Source organism: Sciurus carolinensis, chromosome 7 (genome assembly GCF_902686445.1).
Source record: "Sciurus carolinensis chromosome 7, mSciCar1.2, whole genome shotgun sequence".
In the NCBI taxonomy this organism is placed as follows: Eukaryota; Metazoa; Chordata; class Mammalia; order Rodentia; family Sciuridae; genus Sciurus; species Sciurus carolinensis.
In genome coordinates, this window is record NC_062219.1 from 12,897,139 (window position 1) to 12,910,833 (window position 13,695).

General features: G+C 38.2%; 1 protein-coding gene across 2 annotated transcripts in view; it reads right to left on the reverse strand.

The window, feature by feature from the left end:
• Positions 1-13,695, reverse strand: part of Oprm1 (opioid receptor mu 1) — a 60,299-nt gene that overhangs the window by 18,160 nt on the left and 28,444 nt on the right. For both annotated transcript variants that reach the window (XR_007109605.1, XM_047559691.1), the window contains exons 2-3: positions 9,424-9,776; positions 8,145-8,665 (exon numbers count right to left, since the gene is read on the reverse strand). Coding sequence is in view for 1 of the 2 variants with exons in the window: in XM_047559691.1 (XP_047415647.1) it covers positions 8,145-8,665; positions 9,424-9,776 (874 nt within the window). In the remaining variant the exon portion in view is untranslated. The remainder of the gene's footprint in view (positions 1-8,144; positions 8,666-9,423; positions 9,777-13,695) is intronic.

A 13,695-nucleotide genomic window follows, 5' to 3' on the forward strand; every position in this document is an offset into this window, starting at 1 on the left:
TCTGTGTATGCTACTTTTATCTAATGGTAAAGCTTCCCTTTCTTGTTTGAATTTTTAAATTAAATTTACATGCAGTAGGGCTGGGGTTGTGGCTCAGTGGTAGAGCTCTTGCCTGGCATGTGTGGGACACTGGATTCAATCCCCGTCACCACATAAAAATAAAAAGTAAATAAAGCAAAAGTGTGTCCATCTACAACTAAATTTTTTTAAAAATTTTACATGCACTAGAGTATATATAAAATCCAATTATCTTGTGTTTTTTCTTTAGTTACAAAAGTTTTCTTAAACTCAATATGGTGTCTTTGGAAAATCTTCATTATCATTTCTCTGTTTAGAGATAAAGGTATATGTTGAAAATACATTTCTGGGCTACAGTTCTCCCATTTTCAGGAAGAAGAGGTTTGGACAAGATGAGTTATATTGTTCTTTTTATCAGTTCCAGTGTCTAAGAAATGTGACTATTTTGCATTGGTTTGATAAATCCAGTTGCATTTTTTTTGTCATTTAAATGTTGCTCTTCACTTATCCCATAGCCATTTCAAAGTCTGTGTGTCTCACTGAATTTCTGAGGCAACCCGAAAAATCTTCAGCTGGTCAAGTACATGCTAGCCCCCTGGCTACCCTTATTTACAGCATTGTGAAATCCTATGCAAGTGTCTTCCACTTCCAAAAAGTAGCTCAAAGAGTGCTCTTTTAGGTTGACCCTTTGAATCAGAATCAGTCTGTATTTAGTTATATTGGGGGATTTTTGAACATAAAGCCATCTTAACTGACATGATAGAGAAGTAGGAAGAACAGCAAGAGTGAGATATTCTTGATTAGTTGTAAATTGTAAGATGGGTTTAGTAGGTGATTTTATGTCAAGTATATAGCAGTCATATCCCATTCTATGTCCACCATTCACTGCATTTTCTTATTGTTAAAAATTTAAAAAATATTTAGATTTTTCATGGTTAAGGTGTTCTTTCATGATGTCATCTTCTTTACATTTTGCTTTTCTCACATGTGTCTTAGAGGTACCCTTTTCAACACAACAAGAAATCATCACTTTCTTCTCTTTAAGGAATTTAGGCATATCATCGGGGACTCTGAATTATACACATAATCTCAAGAATGTGTCTTCTTAACCTTTATTAAGACTTGGTAGTATTAAAAAATAGAAACAATCCAATTTGGATTTAGTAGATTATTTTATACTTCCAGTATTCCTGGGATTTTTGGTCTCTGTATGGAAAACAGAATAGCAGGAAGTAGCTGATTTCAGACACAAAATGTCTGTAGGTTAGCTTTTTCCCTTCCTCCTTCCCTTCTTCCCGTTCTTTCTTCCTTCCTTTGTTCCATCCTTTACACATGTAAAAGACCCAGACTGTTCTTGTACATATTTATTCTTGGACTGAAAGGGATATTATTCAAAATGTGATGAAACTTTCAACTTCTGTTTATTTGAGATATAATAAATACATGAAGCCAATTTATCTGGCTAATTATTTGTTTGCCCATGTTCCTTGTAAGTTAAGGAGTTATATAGAAAGAAGAAAACTGGTCTATTTTTTATTTATAAATGTAAAGCAACAAACACTACATTAACTGCACATTTATCTCCCCTCCAGGTAAGGTCAAAGCTTGTGGTACTCACTCCCTGAGCACCTACCACCGGAGATGGGGGACCAGACTCACATGGGAGAACTTCTTGTTATATGTCACGAAAATGATTCATGTTCTGAAGAAGTACTGTTAAAATGATTTAGTACCTGAAATGAATCCCTACCCCACATACACACATTATATACAAACATAATGCATGTATGTATACACACATGCATACATATAATGTATTGGAGAACAACATGGCTTTGATATTTCTTTCATCATGAAAAGTTTCCATTCACTCTAATCCAGTGAACTATACTGTAAAAGGAAATAGGTGAGTTTGCAGGGAGAAGGCTGACCAAAGGTCCAGCTCCAGGTTCTTGATTTCCTGGGAAACAATTTGAAAGGGAAATATCAGTAAGATATATTTTGTTCTGGAAATTTGTAGCTCTCAGAGTGTCTTTCACAAAACAATTTCTAAAATTTTTAAAGTCAAATTGCATCAATTTACAATTACTTATTTCAGCCTACCCAAAGATTGGTTGTCAGAATGATAATCAAGAGTCAGGCTGGTCTGTGATTGGTGCATTAATTCAAATGGTCATTACATTCAATGTGGGGGGAAAATGGAAATGCTAAAAAGCACTAGGGGATTGCATTTCAAGTTTATGGAGGTTTGGAAGTAAAAAACAAATGTGATGTCATAGAGAGTTAAAAAGGAAAAAATATCCATCTTTCATATTTAGCTTCCCAAACTATGTGAGACAGCAAATTAAGATTGAGGTGTTTGAAAATATTAAATCTCAAGAGACGAGAATATTTTCATCATAGATGGGTATAAATAACAATTTACTACCTTTGTTTAGCCAAATAAGATATCTTATTTTAAATTACCTTTTTAAAGAAAAAAACACGCTGCTGTATTTTATGTTACTTAACATTAATTGGAACAGTGAGCACAAGAAAATTCTGTACCGATTTTATTAGTTAACTCAATCTTTAAATTTGAATCTCCCTAAAAGAGCCGTGATCACTCTGAGTGAAAACCAAACCAGGGGACAGTGGTGCACGTTGAGTCAGAGTTTGGGTTATGACACCCAATTTAATCCTCAGCCACTACTTTTTAACATGGCCTTGGGCAAGTGACTTCTTTAAACACTGCTTCCCCTAACTGTACAGACTTCATGCAATTGATTAAGATATCCCTTATGTTACAAACTGATCAATGGATGCTATTAGTAATATTCTTAGGGCCAAATATTTTCTGAGAACAGATGTATTTCTAATTTAACAATATTTTACTCACTCAGATTATAGCTTATTGATCCAAAACAGCAGGTTCTACTGTTATTTATGAGATATCATTTATTTTAAACTTAGATACACTGTAATTCCAGATTGCTTAAAGGCATATGTGTGTATGTACACACCCCTAACATGGACACACACACACACACACACACATACATGCACAGATGATTGGAACCAATTTCCTTTTAAACCAATGAATTGAAAGAATAGTCATTTTGGGTTCATTCACAAAATAGGCATTAATGTGGTCCAGTGCTGTAATTTTGAGAGCTATTCTCATTTGGGGCTTTTGTCATGGAAAAAAAAATGTCATTGAAATAATTTCCTTTCCAAATTAGCTCTCCACAGATGTCTTGTAAAAATCCATGATCCAGCTTTTGAGATGATGTAGTTGATTTTAAAAGTCAGGCTTCTGCTTTTGGTTAAACTGGGAATAATACAATTTTATATTTAATCCAAACACAAGCTTCTCTTAATTTCCTGACCTGGTACTTGCATTGAAATGTCAAGTATGCTTTAAAGATGGGAATGAAAGGGTTTAGGAATCAACTTGACATAGCCATGATGAGGAATTAGCAGGGCACATAGTGTTAACTTTATTGCTGTTATGTACTTTGTCTCCTAAGGCTCATTGGCAGATAGATTAGAAAGTTAGGACTTTTTCAAGAACAATTACATTGTTTTGCAAAACTCAGGGTTCATTTGGTGAAGAATTTATCCCTTCAGTCCCTGACTGAAATAATTACTCGGGTCAAAAAATAGTAAATTTAGTAGTGTTTGAAGAAGAAGTAAAAGTTTAAATCAGAATTTTGGTTTTGTATTTTATTCAAAATGCAGATTCCTGGATCCTGTCCACAATGAGCTATAATTTCTTGAAAATAATCTTAAGAACGTACATTTCCTGGAGTTCATAATAAAGTTTTGAGAATCTCTGGCTGCAATCATATAATGCTAATTAAAAGTGGCAGAGCGTAGGCAAGTGTAGGAAGAGATGTGAGAATCCTGGGGTGTTTGTCTGGATTCTGCCTCTTAGTGATTGTTTGATCTATATAATTGCTTAACCTCCACAAGTATTTATTTTCTCATGTTTACACATCCTGATTGTTATAGTAAGCTGTTGTGATGCAGCTTGTGAAAGCAATTTTTAACTTGTACACAGCCATAAGTAGGTAAGAGAACATTATACTAAGGTTGTAGGTTTCACTAATTGCTTAAATAATAATTCAACTGATGCACCAGAGTATTTCTTTTCCTATATAATATTAAATATTTTCAAAGATCACCTCTGTGCCAAGATAGGAAATGCATTGTAAATATGGTTGGGCTGGAAATCAACTGGGGAAGGCCGGTGAGAGTGAGCAGTGTTTCAGGTCTGGGTCGGACCTGGATGGATCAGATAGATGGGGGAAGTGTTTTGAGGCACGCTGGAGTTCAGTAGGCAGCAGTAGGCTGCTATGGTGCATGGGCAGAGAATTCAGTTGCAATGAGAACAGATGGAAAATGAGTGTCTATGCCTGAATGTACCTAATAAAGATCAAGAAGCCATAAAGACAACAAGTTGAACCTAAATCAGGCAGGCTACAGCAGGAGCAGAAGCTGAGCCCTGGAATGAACAAACACCACGTGAGACCATCTCTTCCTGTCCCCTGAACATTCAATAGGAAAAGACCTCTTTAGGGCATGGAATCAGCACTTGGTGTCATCAAAACCACTTGTTAAAAATAAATTTAGAAGACAAACCCACAGGTCTCCAAGTTTTAGAAAAGTATAACTTTTGATTAGAATACCAATGGCTGGGCAGTAGAAAACAAAGAATCTCACTGTGAGTATTTTCCTCTTCCTGCAGAGTTAGCCCGACACCATGCCAGAATGTGACACCATGCCTGAGGTTGTCAGTAGGTTGCACTGGAAAGAGGTCATTCCCATACACTCTGCATGCAAAACACCGTGAACCCGCCCACCATTCATTCATTCAACAGATCTTTCTGGAGCACCTTTTAATGTGCCAGATGCTGTGCTAGGTCAATACTGGGGGCCCAAGAAGGATCTTGACAGATGTGTTCTTGTGTTACCCATCCCCTGAAGCATGTGTCTGCTGTGGATTGTTAGCAAAAGTGGCCACAAGTATCCACCTGTCCCCCAGCCACATCCCTTTGTGATGTCACCGCAGATCCTATCAGCCCCTGCCTTTGAATCTAGGTTGATGTGCTGACTTTACCTGATCTATTAAAAGCATGGAAGTGACTTCATGCCACTTCTGATCCTGGGCATCAGGAAGGTTTGTTCTCTTTTTACTCTCTCTCAGAGTCCCTGGCCACAGTGAGAACAAGACTGGGCTAACATGCCGGAGGATGGGAATCCATCTGGAGCTGGCCATGCCTTCTGAGGCCACCCCTAGATGGGTGACAGCCCACTGGTGGCTGACACTGAAGTAAGCCCAGACAAGATGGAAGGGCAGTCCAGGCAAGCCTAACCCAAATTGCTCATGCGGCACTACTGTAATCTAAACAGGTGGTTGCTTCAAGGTTGAAATGATTCGTTAGGCAGCAAAAACTGACAGAGATGCCCTTACCTATGGAAGTCTGACTCAAAGCTTATTTGGGGCATAGCATTTTCTCATACAGTTTATCAAATTACCTTCATAACTGCCACATCGCCACTTCATTTTGCGCTGTATTGACATGGCCACAGTGTACAGTTGTCAGAATACAGACACCCTGGGAAGGTTTGATATTGGACCTCTGATCTGCAGAATATGAAGTGGACTAACATACTTGAAACATGACATATGTAGCATAATGTCTTTCTTGGAGAAAATACAAACACAGAACGTAAACATTTATCACTATTGCAAACTCGTAGCATGCAACTGAAAAGTTACTGCGAATCCAACCAGCTTTGTTTCCTTGCATGACACAGCTCATGATGTCAAACAAATAGACACAAGATTCACAACAAAGACGAAACACCTGTTTATCGGATTCTGAGTGGGTACAACAAATTAAATAAATCCTAGAGACAAGGCCATGAAGTCTCTTATTTCTTCTTCAAATCTAATTATGTCAATGTATTACTGAAACTATTGCTATGGGCTTACATATCATTCTAATTGTCTGTGTGTAACTGCCTTAATTCTAATGGTGACATATTAGTAGAGATTAGTGAAAGGGATCTTTGATTTATCCTGATTTTCAAATACGTCAGGGTGTCTTCCTCTTTTCCGGCAGTCTCTCTTCTCTTTCCACCTCTCCCAGCTGGGCATTTGGGAAATGGCCAATTCCGGGCTACTGTGTTTCTGCTCTTATCTGATAATGATGCTGCTTCACAGAGGCAGCAGTGAAGATAAGTTTTAATTGGGTGTATTTTTAAAGCAAACCTTTTGGTTACTTAAACAGAACTTCTCCAGTTAGCTTCCTTTCTCCTCTGTCTGACCATGCACAAGCCACATGAATAAGAATGGATTTGGAAGGGAGTCAAAAGCAGCCTCAGACGGAGTGGTTTCCATGTGATAAAGCCCAGTGAGGGTGACTGAGGCCTAAGGTACATTACCAAGCAGCCACACCTTAAAGGGCCTGGGAGAGGGGGAAGGTGTAGGCACTAAGAGAGAAAGAGCCAGTACTTTCTAGTGGCCATCATTTTGCCCCAACAAAATATGGTATGCTAATGCAATAATTTTTACCCTAGCTTAGGACCAATAGTCTTAAATGTCATCCTGATATCAGAGAAAATGTATTTAGATCCCAATCATTTTTAAGTGATTTCATAAGATTTTTGAGAACCACTGAAAAGGAGAATTGCTTAGTAAAAGGAGCAGGTTTAGAGGTCTTGACGTGGAAAAATGAGAGGAAAGAAGCAGAGTGGAAAAATCATTTCTTTCTGGCTTTTATTTCTGAGATGGAATTAAGATGAGACATGATAAGTTAATAATTTCCTTCTGACTGGAGTGGTTTTGCCATCATTACGGCTTGCTCTCCAGGGTGCCAGTTCTTGGGTTCATTTTAGCACTTTTCATATCAGGGTATGAAGATCAGTGTCCCTTGAGCAGATCCTTCTGGCCCACATTACGTAAGTCCTGGGGTCAACTAGGAAGGGCAAACCTGGGCTGGACTGTGTAGCAGCAGTGGGGACTCAAGGGGTGGAGTGAGGAGACAGTGAGAAGAAGAGCGGAGTCTTAAGGTAGCCAAGGCCTCCTCTGGCTCCTCCGAGACATCGATTCTTATTAATTTTTATGGAATAACTGTCCCCACAATGCCTGCCCCTCCAATCTAGGAACGTTATCCGAAGTTCTGAACTAGACATTTTCTTCACTGGAAGTTTTGAATTTGAGTTCTGGGTTATAACGTTATATGTGCTGTAAGTTTTGGAAGCTGGGGTGATCTGGATAGGATTTTTGAAACATTTATTTATTTAAATGAATATTAATGTCTTAATTATGTATTTGATTGACTTCTTAGATCAGAGGTCAAACTTTGCAAAGCAGTGACTTAAAAAGGTGATACTGTCTTGGAGCTAGCTTTTTCTCTTTCCTCCTTGTTGATTTCTTGTGTGATTACAATACTGAGTGTAAATTTTGAATCTTCTTTGATGTCAATCCCATCTTGTACTCTCCTGGGCCTAGGAATACATCTCCAAAACACAATCACTCTTTCTAATGTAATTCCCAACTGGTTTGATGACTATTACATTATTAACTGAACTCAAACAATTAGAATTATGTTTGATATTTGCCCTAGAGTTCAGATATCAACATCTACAAACAAGAGTGGGAGCTGGCCATTTTTTTTCCCCTTTTTTCTCTTTTGCTATGACACTGCTTTTCTGGAATATCTTGTGTCCCTGGCCACACAGACAAGGCTCTTTACCCGTGAACCAGAGTAGAACAGGCTTTTGAGAAGCAACAGGGATGTTGGAAGGATCTTTGAAATATAGAATATTTCTAGATCAGGATCACTTCCACAATATGCTAAAATCATTAATTTTGCATAGAAGCAAAGGTCAGGAAAATAGTGATTTTTGGCAGCTTATTGGTTTTATGATTGGTATATCTCTAAGCCTAAATGAGCATAAAAAAACACATAGAGCACATTCTATCACAAAGCTCCTCTCTGCACCATGATCATCTTGTGATCCTCTCCTCCCTCCCTTCTCCCCCTGGTTCCTGATCTCCTAAAGCACTGCCATCCTGGATCAGTACCAAGTGCTAGAATTTTTATATCACCCCCATGTAACCAGAAAGTGCGTACCTGGTGGTTAGTCCTATCCACCGTATTGGCTGTGGAGGGGTGGTCTCTAGTGTTCTGACGAATTCGAGTGGAGTTTTGTTGCTCGATGGTGGAGGACGTTGGGATACAGAATTCTCTGAAGCATCGTTTGAAGTTTTCATCCAGAAATGCATAAAGGACTGGGTTCAGGCAACTGTTTGTGTAACCCAGAGCAATGCAGAAGTGCCAGGACACGGTTTGGAACGTGGTTTCTGGGATTGTAATCAAGGCTTTGACGATGACGTAAATGTGGATGGGAGTCCAGCAGACGATGAACACAGCCACCACCACCAGCACCATCCTGGTGATGCGCCGCAGGTTCCTGTCCTTTTCTTTGGAGCCGGAGAGCATGCGGACACTCTTGAGGCGCAAGATCATTAGTCCATAGCACACGGTGATGATGAGGATGGGCATGATGAAGGCGAAGATGAAAACACAGATCTTCAACAGGTTCTCCCAGTACCAGGTTGGGTGAGAGAACGTTAGGGTACAGTCTATGGAACCTGGAAGAAGAAGAGTTTAAGAAAAACCTTGCACAACATTGAATTCTATCATCATGTTCTAATCCTGCCATTTTACCGCCCTGAAGCCCTGGGAGCTGGGTTGAGACTATCACTACACAAGCCAGCAAGGATAGATGGAAAGCAATTGGAGGAGAAATTCAACTCTGTTGATTTTCAGGGAAAGTTACTTTTTCTAAATTTCCCATTTTGCTGTCTACTTCGGGCATGTTACACACTCATTCAGTGAATGATTATGTACCTCTCACCAGAAACTAGACACTCTGTGGGATTTGTATGTATGTAGAAATATGAGCATTGTCCATCGTTTGTAGGAGCTTCCAGCTAATGGATATTTCACTCCAATTTGAAGAAGGTAGGTCATTAATCTGCTGTTTGGTCTTAAAAGACAAGTTTTTCAAGGAGGCAGCCACCTGAAATTCTAAAGCAAGCTTCAATGGAATACTTTTGGGGTTTACACTCTAATTACTTTTGAGAGAGCTAGGTTCATATTTACTCACCATTTTGATAAAGGAAGCACAGAAAAATCAGGAACAAAGAGATTATATTATCTTTAAAATGTTTAGTAGGCTTAACATTTCAGGGAAGACTTCCCTACTCAAAGGCATTTTTGTTAGAAAGAATAATTAAAATTACAGTTGGATGAAGCTATTGGACCACATCAATTCTGCTTGGCCCCTACCACTACCAATATATCAAACTATTAGCCTTCCACCCTTCAGGCCTGCAGTGCCACTTACCCTGCCTGTATTTTGTTGTTGCCATGAACATTACAGGCAGACCAATGGCAGAAGAGAGAATCCAGTTGCAGACGTTGACAATCTTGGCATTTCGGGGAGTGCGGAAATCCAGGGCCTTGACCGGGTGGCAGACTGCGACGTAGCGGTCCACACTCATGGTGCAGAGGGTGAATATGCTGGTGAACATGTTATAGTAATCTATGGAGATCACAATCTTGCAAAGGATGGTGCCAAAAGGCCATGTTCCCATTAGGTAATTGACACTCTGGAAGGGCAGGGTACTGGTGGCCAGGGCATCTGCCAGAGCAAGGTTGAAAATGTAGATATTGGTGGCAGTCTTCATTTTGGTGTATCTAAGAGATGAAAGGAAAACAGTGATGGTCAGTAAAGATGCTGGCCTGAAATACCGGTGAGCTTCCAACAAGAAGATTGCATGGAATAATGGAGAACATTTGAGATTACAGATGTGGTATGTAGTTGCATGAAACCTATCTGCAAATGGACCCAACTCAGAGGATAGAGAATTGAAAGAACTAAAGAGAAACCCATGCTTGAAGCCAAGTCTTCCTTGGACTTTTTATTTACATGATACACTGAGTTCATTTAAACTTCAGCTGGTGCTTACTGTTCTTTAAGTCACCTGAAGTTAAAAATCTAACTTATTCAACCCAAGATGGCAGATGATTGGTGGAAATAGTAGGATAGACCCATTGATTTAGGGTCTTAATTCCGTGTTCCAGGAAAGCGTTTTGGTTTTAGTGAACACCAGGAATTCAAATTATATGAACCTCCTATGTTCCAAATGGTTGGAATTAGTTCTTGAGCTCTTAAGACAGAGATCCTGGAGCTACACTATAGTATATGGATGGAAAGTTGCCTTGCCATCTGAGAGGGCTTATTTTCAGATTTTATTTTGTAAGTTGCTTTAAAAGTTTTATTTCCTTAAAGGATTTTAATGGGCAAAGGTAGGGAAAGCCATTTAACTTGATGAGATAAATCAAAGCGATTTCAGTGAGGACTATAAATATGGTAAATCTAAAAAGATAATTTAGACAAGATCTTTCAAGACACACAAGTAAACCAAAACCAAAATTAAATCTGATTTTAAGCTTTTAAAGTAACTGAGATTTCTTGAAATTTAAGATGTTTAAACATTTTTTATGCTGTTTATAAACAGATGGCTCTTCCCCAAAGCAAAAATAAATAAAATAAGTAAGATAAATAATCCTTGCTAGATTTACTACTGATTATAGAGTTGTATGATCCAAAGGCACACTCAGCTGCATTATTGACCGCAATTGACTTGTGTACAGTCTATTGAGAAGCCCTTACATTTCACATCTGGTCTTCAATAAGATGTTTTATGTTAAATAATTGGGCTCTTTAAGGTCATTTTTCTGACTCATCATATTTTCAACCTCCTCTTCTGGTTTACCTGAGTATGAGGTAGTCACAATCTATGCTCATTTCAATTTTTAAAAAAACTACTTCCTCTCTGGAATGAGGTATTTGTGAAACCAAATTAGGTTAGGGCCCATGATGAAAGGAAAAGTGAGTTAGTGCATATGTTAATCAGCTTAATTCAGACATCGTATAATACATATATATTTTCAATTTCATATTGTATATGACATATACATGTGTATATAATATAAAATTTTACCTGTTCATTAAAAATAAAATACTACAAAGTGAATATCTATTGAGAATATTTCAGTGGGCATTTTAGAGAAACAATGCTGTTTGATTTTTCTCAAGTTATCCATAGAGCTTTCCTCTAAAGATAGTTAGCATACTGTTCCCAATTACACATGCTCTGACTCTCAGCAACATAAGAAAGAAGGCTCTGACTCTCAGCAACATATGAAAGAAGGCTCAGCTATTTTCTAAATACATGAAAGAGACTCATACAAGACTGAAGGTTTAGGAATACCAATTACTGTCAGCCCACACCCGAAGACTTTAATATGAGAAGATGGTCTAATTGGACAAGGGGTAACAGTGTTCAGCAAACATAGGCTTTTTGCTCTGTTTTGCTCTGATGTGGTGGTAGGAATGTTTTCCCAGGGAAGTTAAATGCATGATCAAGACCCACTAGAAACCATTCTGGGGGTATACGAACCAGAGTCAGCAAGCGGGCCAAGGATTATCTTTATGTTCAGTTTATTTGAGTGGATCTGAGTAGAACCCCTGGAGATTTCCATCTTTTGTGCTTACTCCTTTTTCCTGTGCCATAAATGTGTGGAGTGGCAAAGTGAACTGGGAGGTGTGGCATGACCCTGGAAACTATAATTCTACTCGCAGGGTCTTCCTGACATTGACTGTTCCCATATACCCCTGCATTGGGTCTTCTAAGCACTGACCCAAGCTACTTTTTTTTCTATTTACCTCATTGAAATTTTCATAATAGATATGTATATAGATTTATTTTGGATGATCAGCTCTTTTTGTTCTACAAACCCCAAGTTAATGACCAAATAATTATTTTTTTTCTGATACCAGGGATTGAATTCAGGGGCACTTGGCCACTGAGTCATATCCCCAGCCTTATTTTGTATTTTATTTAGAGACAGGGTCTCATTGAGTTGCTTAGTGCCTTGCTATTGCTGAGGCTGGCTTTGAACTCATGATCCTCCTGAATCAGTCTCCTGGCCTCTGGGATTACAGCCACTGTGCCTGGCTCCAAATAAAATATTTTATAAAACAACAACAACAACAACAACAAAAAAAACCTGTGTTCTTCTAAGGACTTTCAGTGTTTGATCCATTACAGTGATTGTAGAGTCCAGGTACCATGTTGGGGAAGAGGCATTGTGAAGTCTGTTTTATTGGTAGCTCACTAGTCTTCTATGTGGCCTATAAATCCTTCACTTGGAGATGTCCATCCTTTTTATGTACTGAGAAAATCATTCCTATCTATTGTTACATCCATTCTTCAAAACTATTCTTACTTACAAAAATTCATTGATTTTGACCAACTAGTGCTGAATGAAATTCCACTGAATAAATTATGTGGGTTCACCAATGGACACTTATATTTATTTATTTATTTTTTTGAGTTAATTCTCTGAATTGTGATGAACTTATCTCAGTTCGATAATAAAACAAAGGGAGTCTCAAAGAGGGAGACTATAATTGAGAACCCAGCTTGTTGCTTTTATACTACGTTATGCCCTTCATATTGTTCAACTACATTTTAGCCTGCTGGGATGTCCAAGACTGTCTCCTTATGCTTTTTCTGCCCTTTCACATTTTACCTAATTGAGTGAAGAAGAAAGATATTTCATTTAGTAAGGTTTCAATGAGTCTCTTTTATATATTCAGCATTGTACTTAGGAAAAATTTTGCCATAACATTAATGTCCACTTACCCTTTTATAAAAACCCATACTTTTAATGGATAAAACACTCACTAGAGTATCATTTTTAGTTCTTAAGATATTGGGGAAATCCATTGAAATGAAGTGCTTGCCTACATTTTAGGTTACTACATCCTAAAGAATGTGATTAAATGAGTACCTGATTTCATCATATTACACCCAGGTGTTTGTGTGTGTGTGTGTGTGTATTGGGGGTATTTCAAAATAATAAACCCCAAAGCAACTAGTGATTATATGCTCATTTTCTATTAATACAGAAGGAGACCATATATTAGTTTATATTTTCTGTTGTGTTCTCACTAGCTCAATGAAGTAGTATAGAGAGAATTTCTCAGTTTGCTGTAAAATGTTCTGAAACATTTCATTTCATTTATATTTACTTCAAAGCCATGCCACATGTTCACTGAGCACGTTTCCAAGGAGCTGACACCAGCAAAGATTCACACTGGAGTAGAGGCTTCACATACCTGAGTCATGCAGAAGGAAAGTACTTAGTGCTTGCTAGTTTGCCTCAAAAGAGAAGAAAGTTGCCAGTTTGCCTCAGAAGAGAAGAAACTAGAGGCTTCCAGAAAACCAGACACAGGAACCACCTTGCAGAGGTCAACTAGCTGTCCATTGTGTGTCACCAGAGTGGATGACTGATAGAGTCTTTTTAGTTGAGTGTTGCTCTTTTTACCCACAACCTTTTCAACTTTTTGTTCTCTCTCTACCTTCTCTACTTTCTTCCCTCCATGTCTTTCTTTGACAAGTCATGAGAAAATTATCTTTCAGACAGAACAGGGGAAAGTTCTGCTTTTTTGGAGCAATGATGAGCTTTATACATAGAAAATGTATAATGAACAAACGATCACCTTTTCATTTTTGCACTTTTTATCAGGAAAAATCAGCAAAAT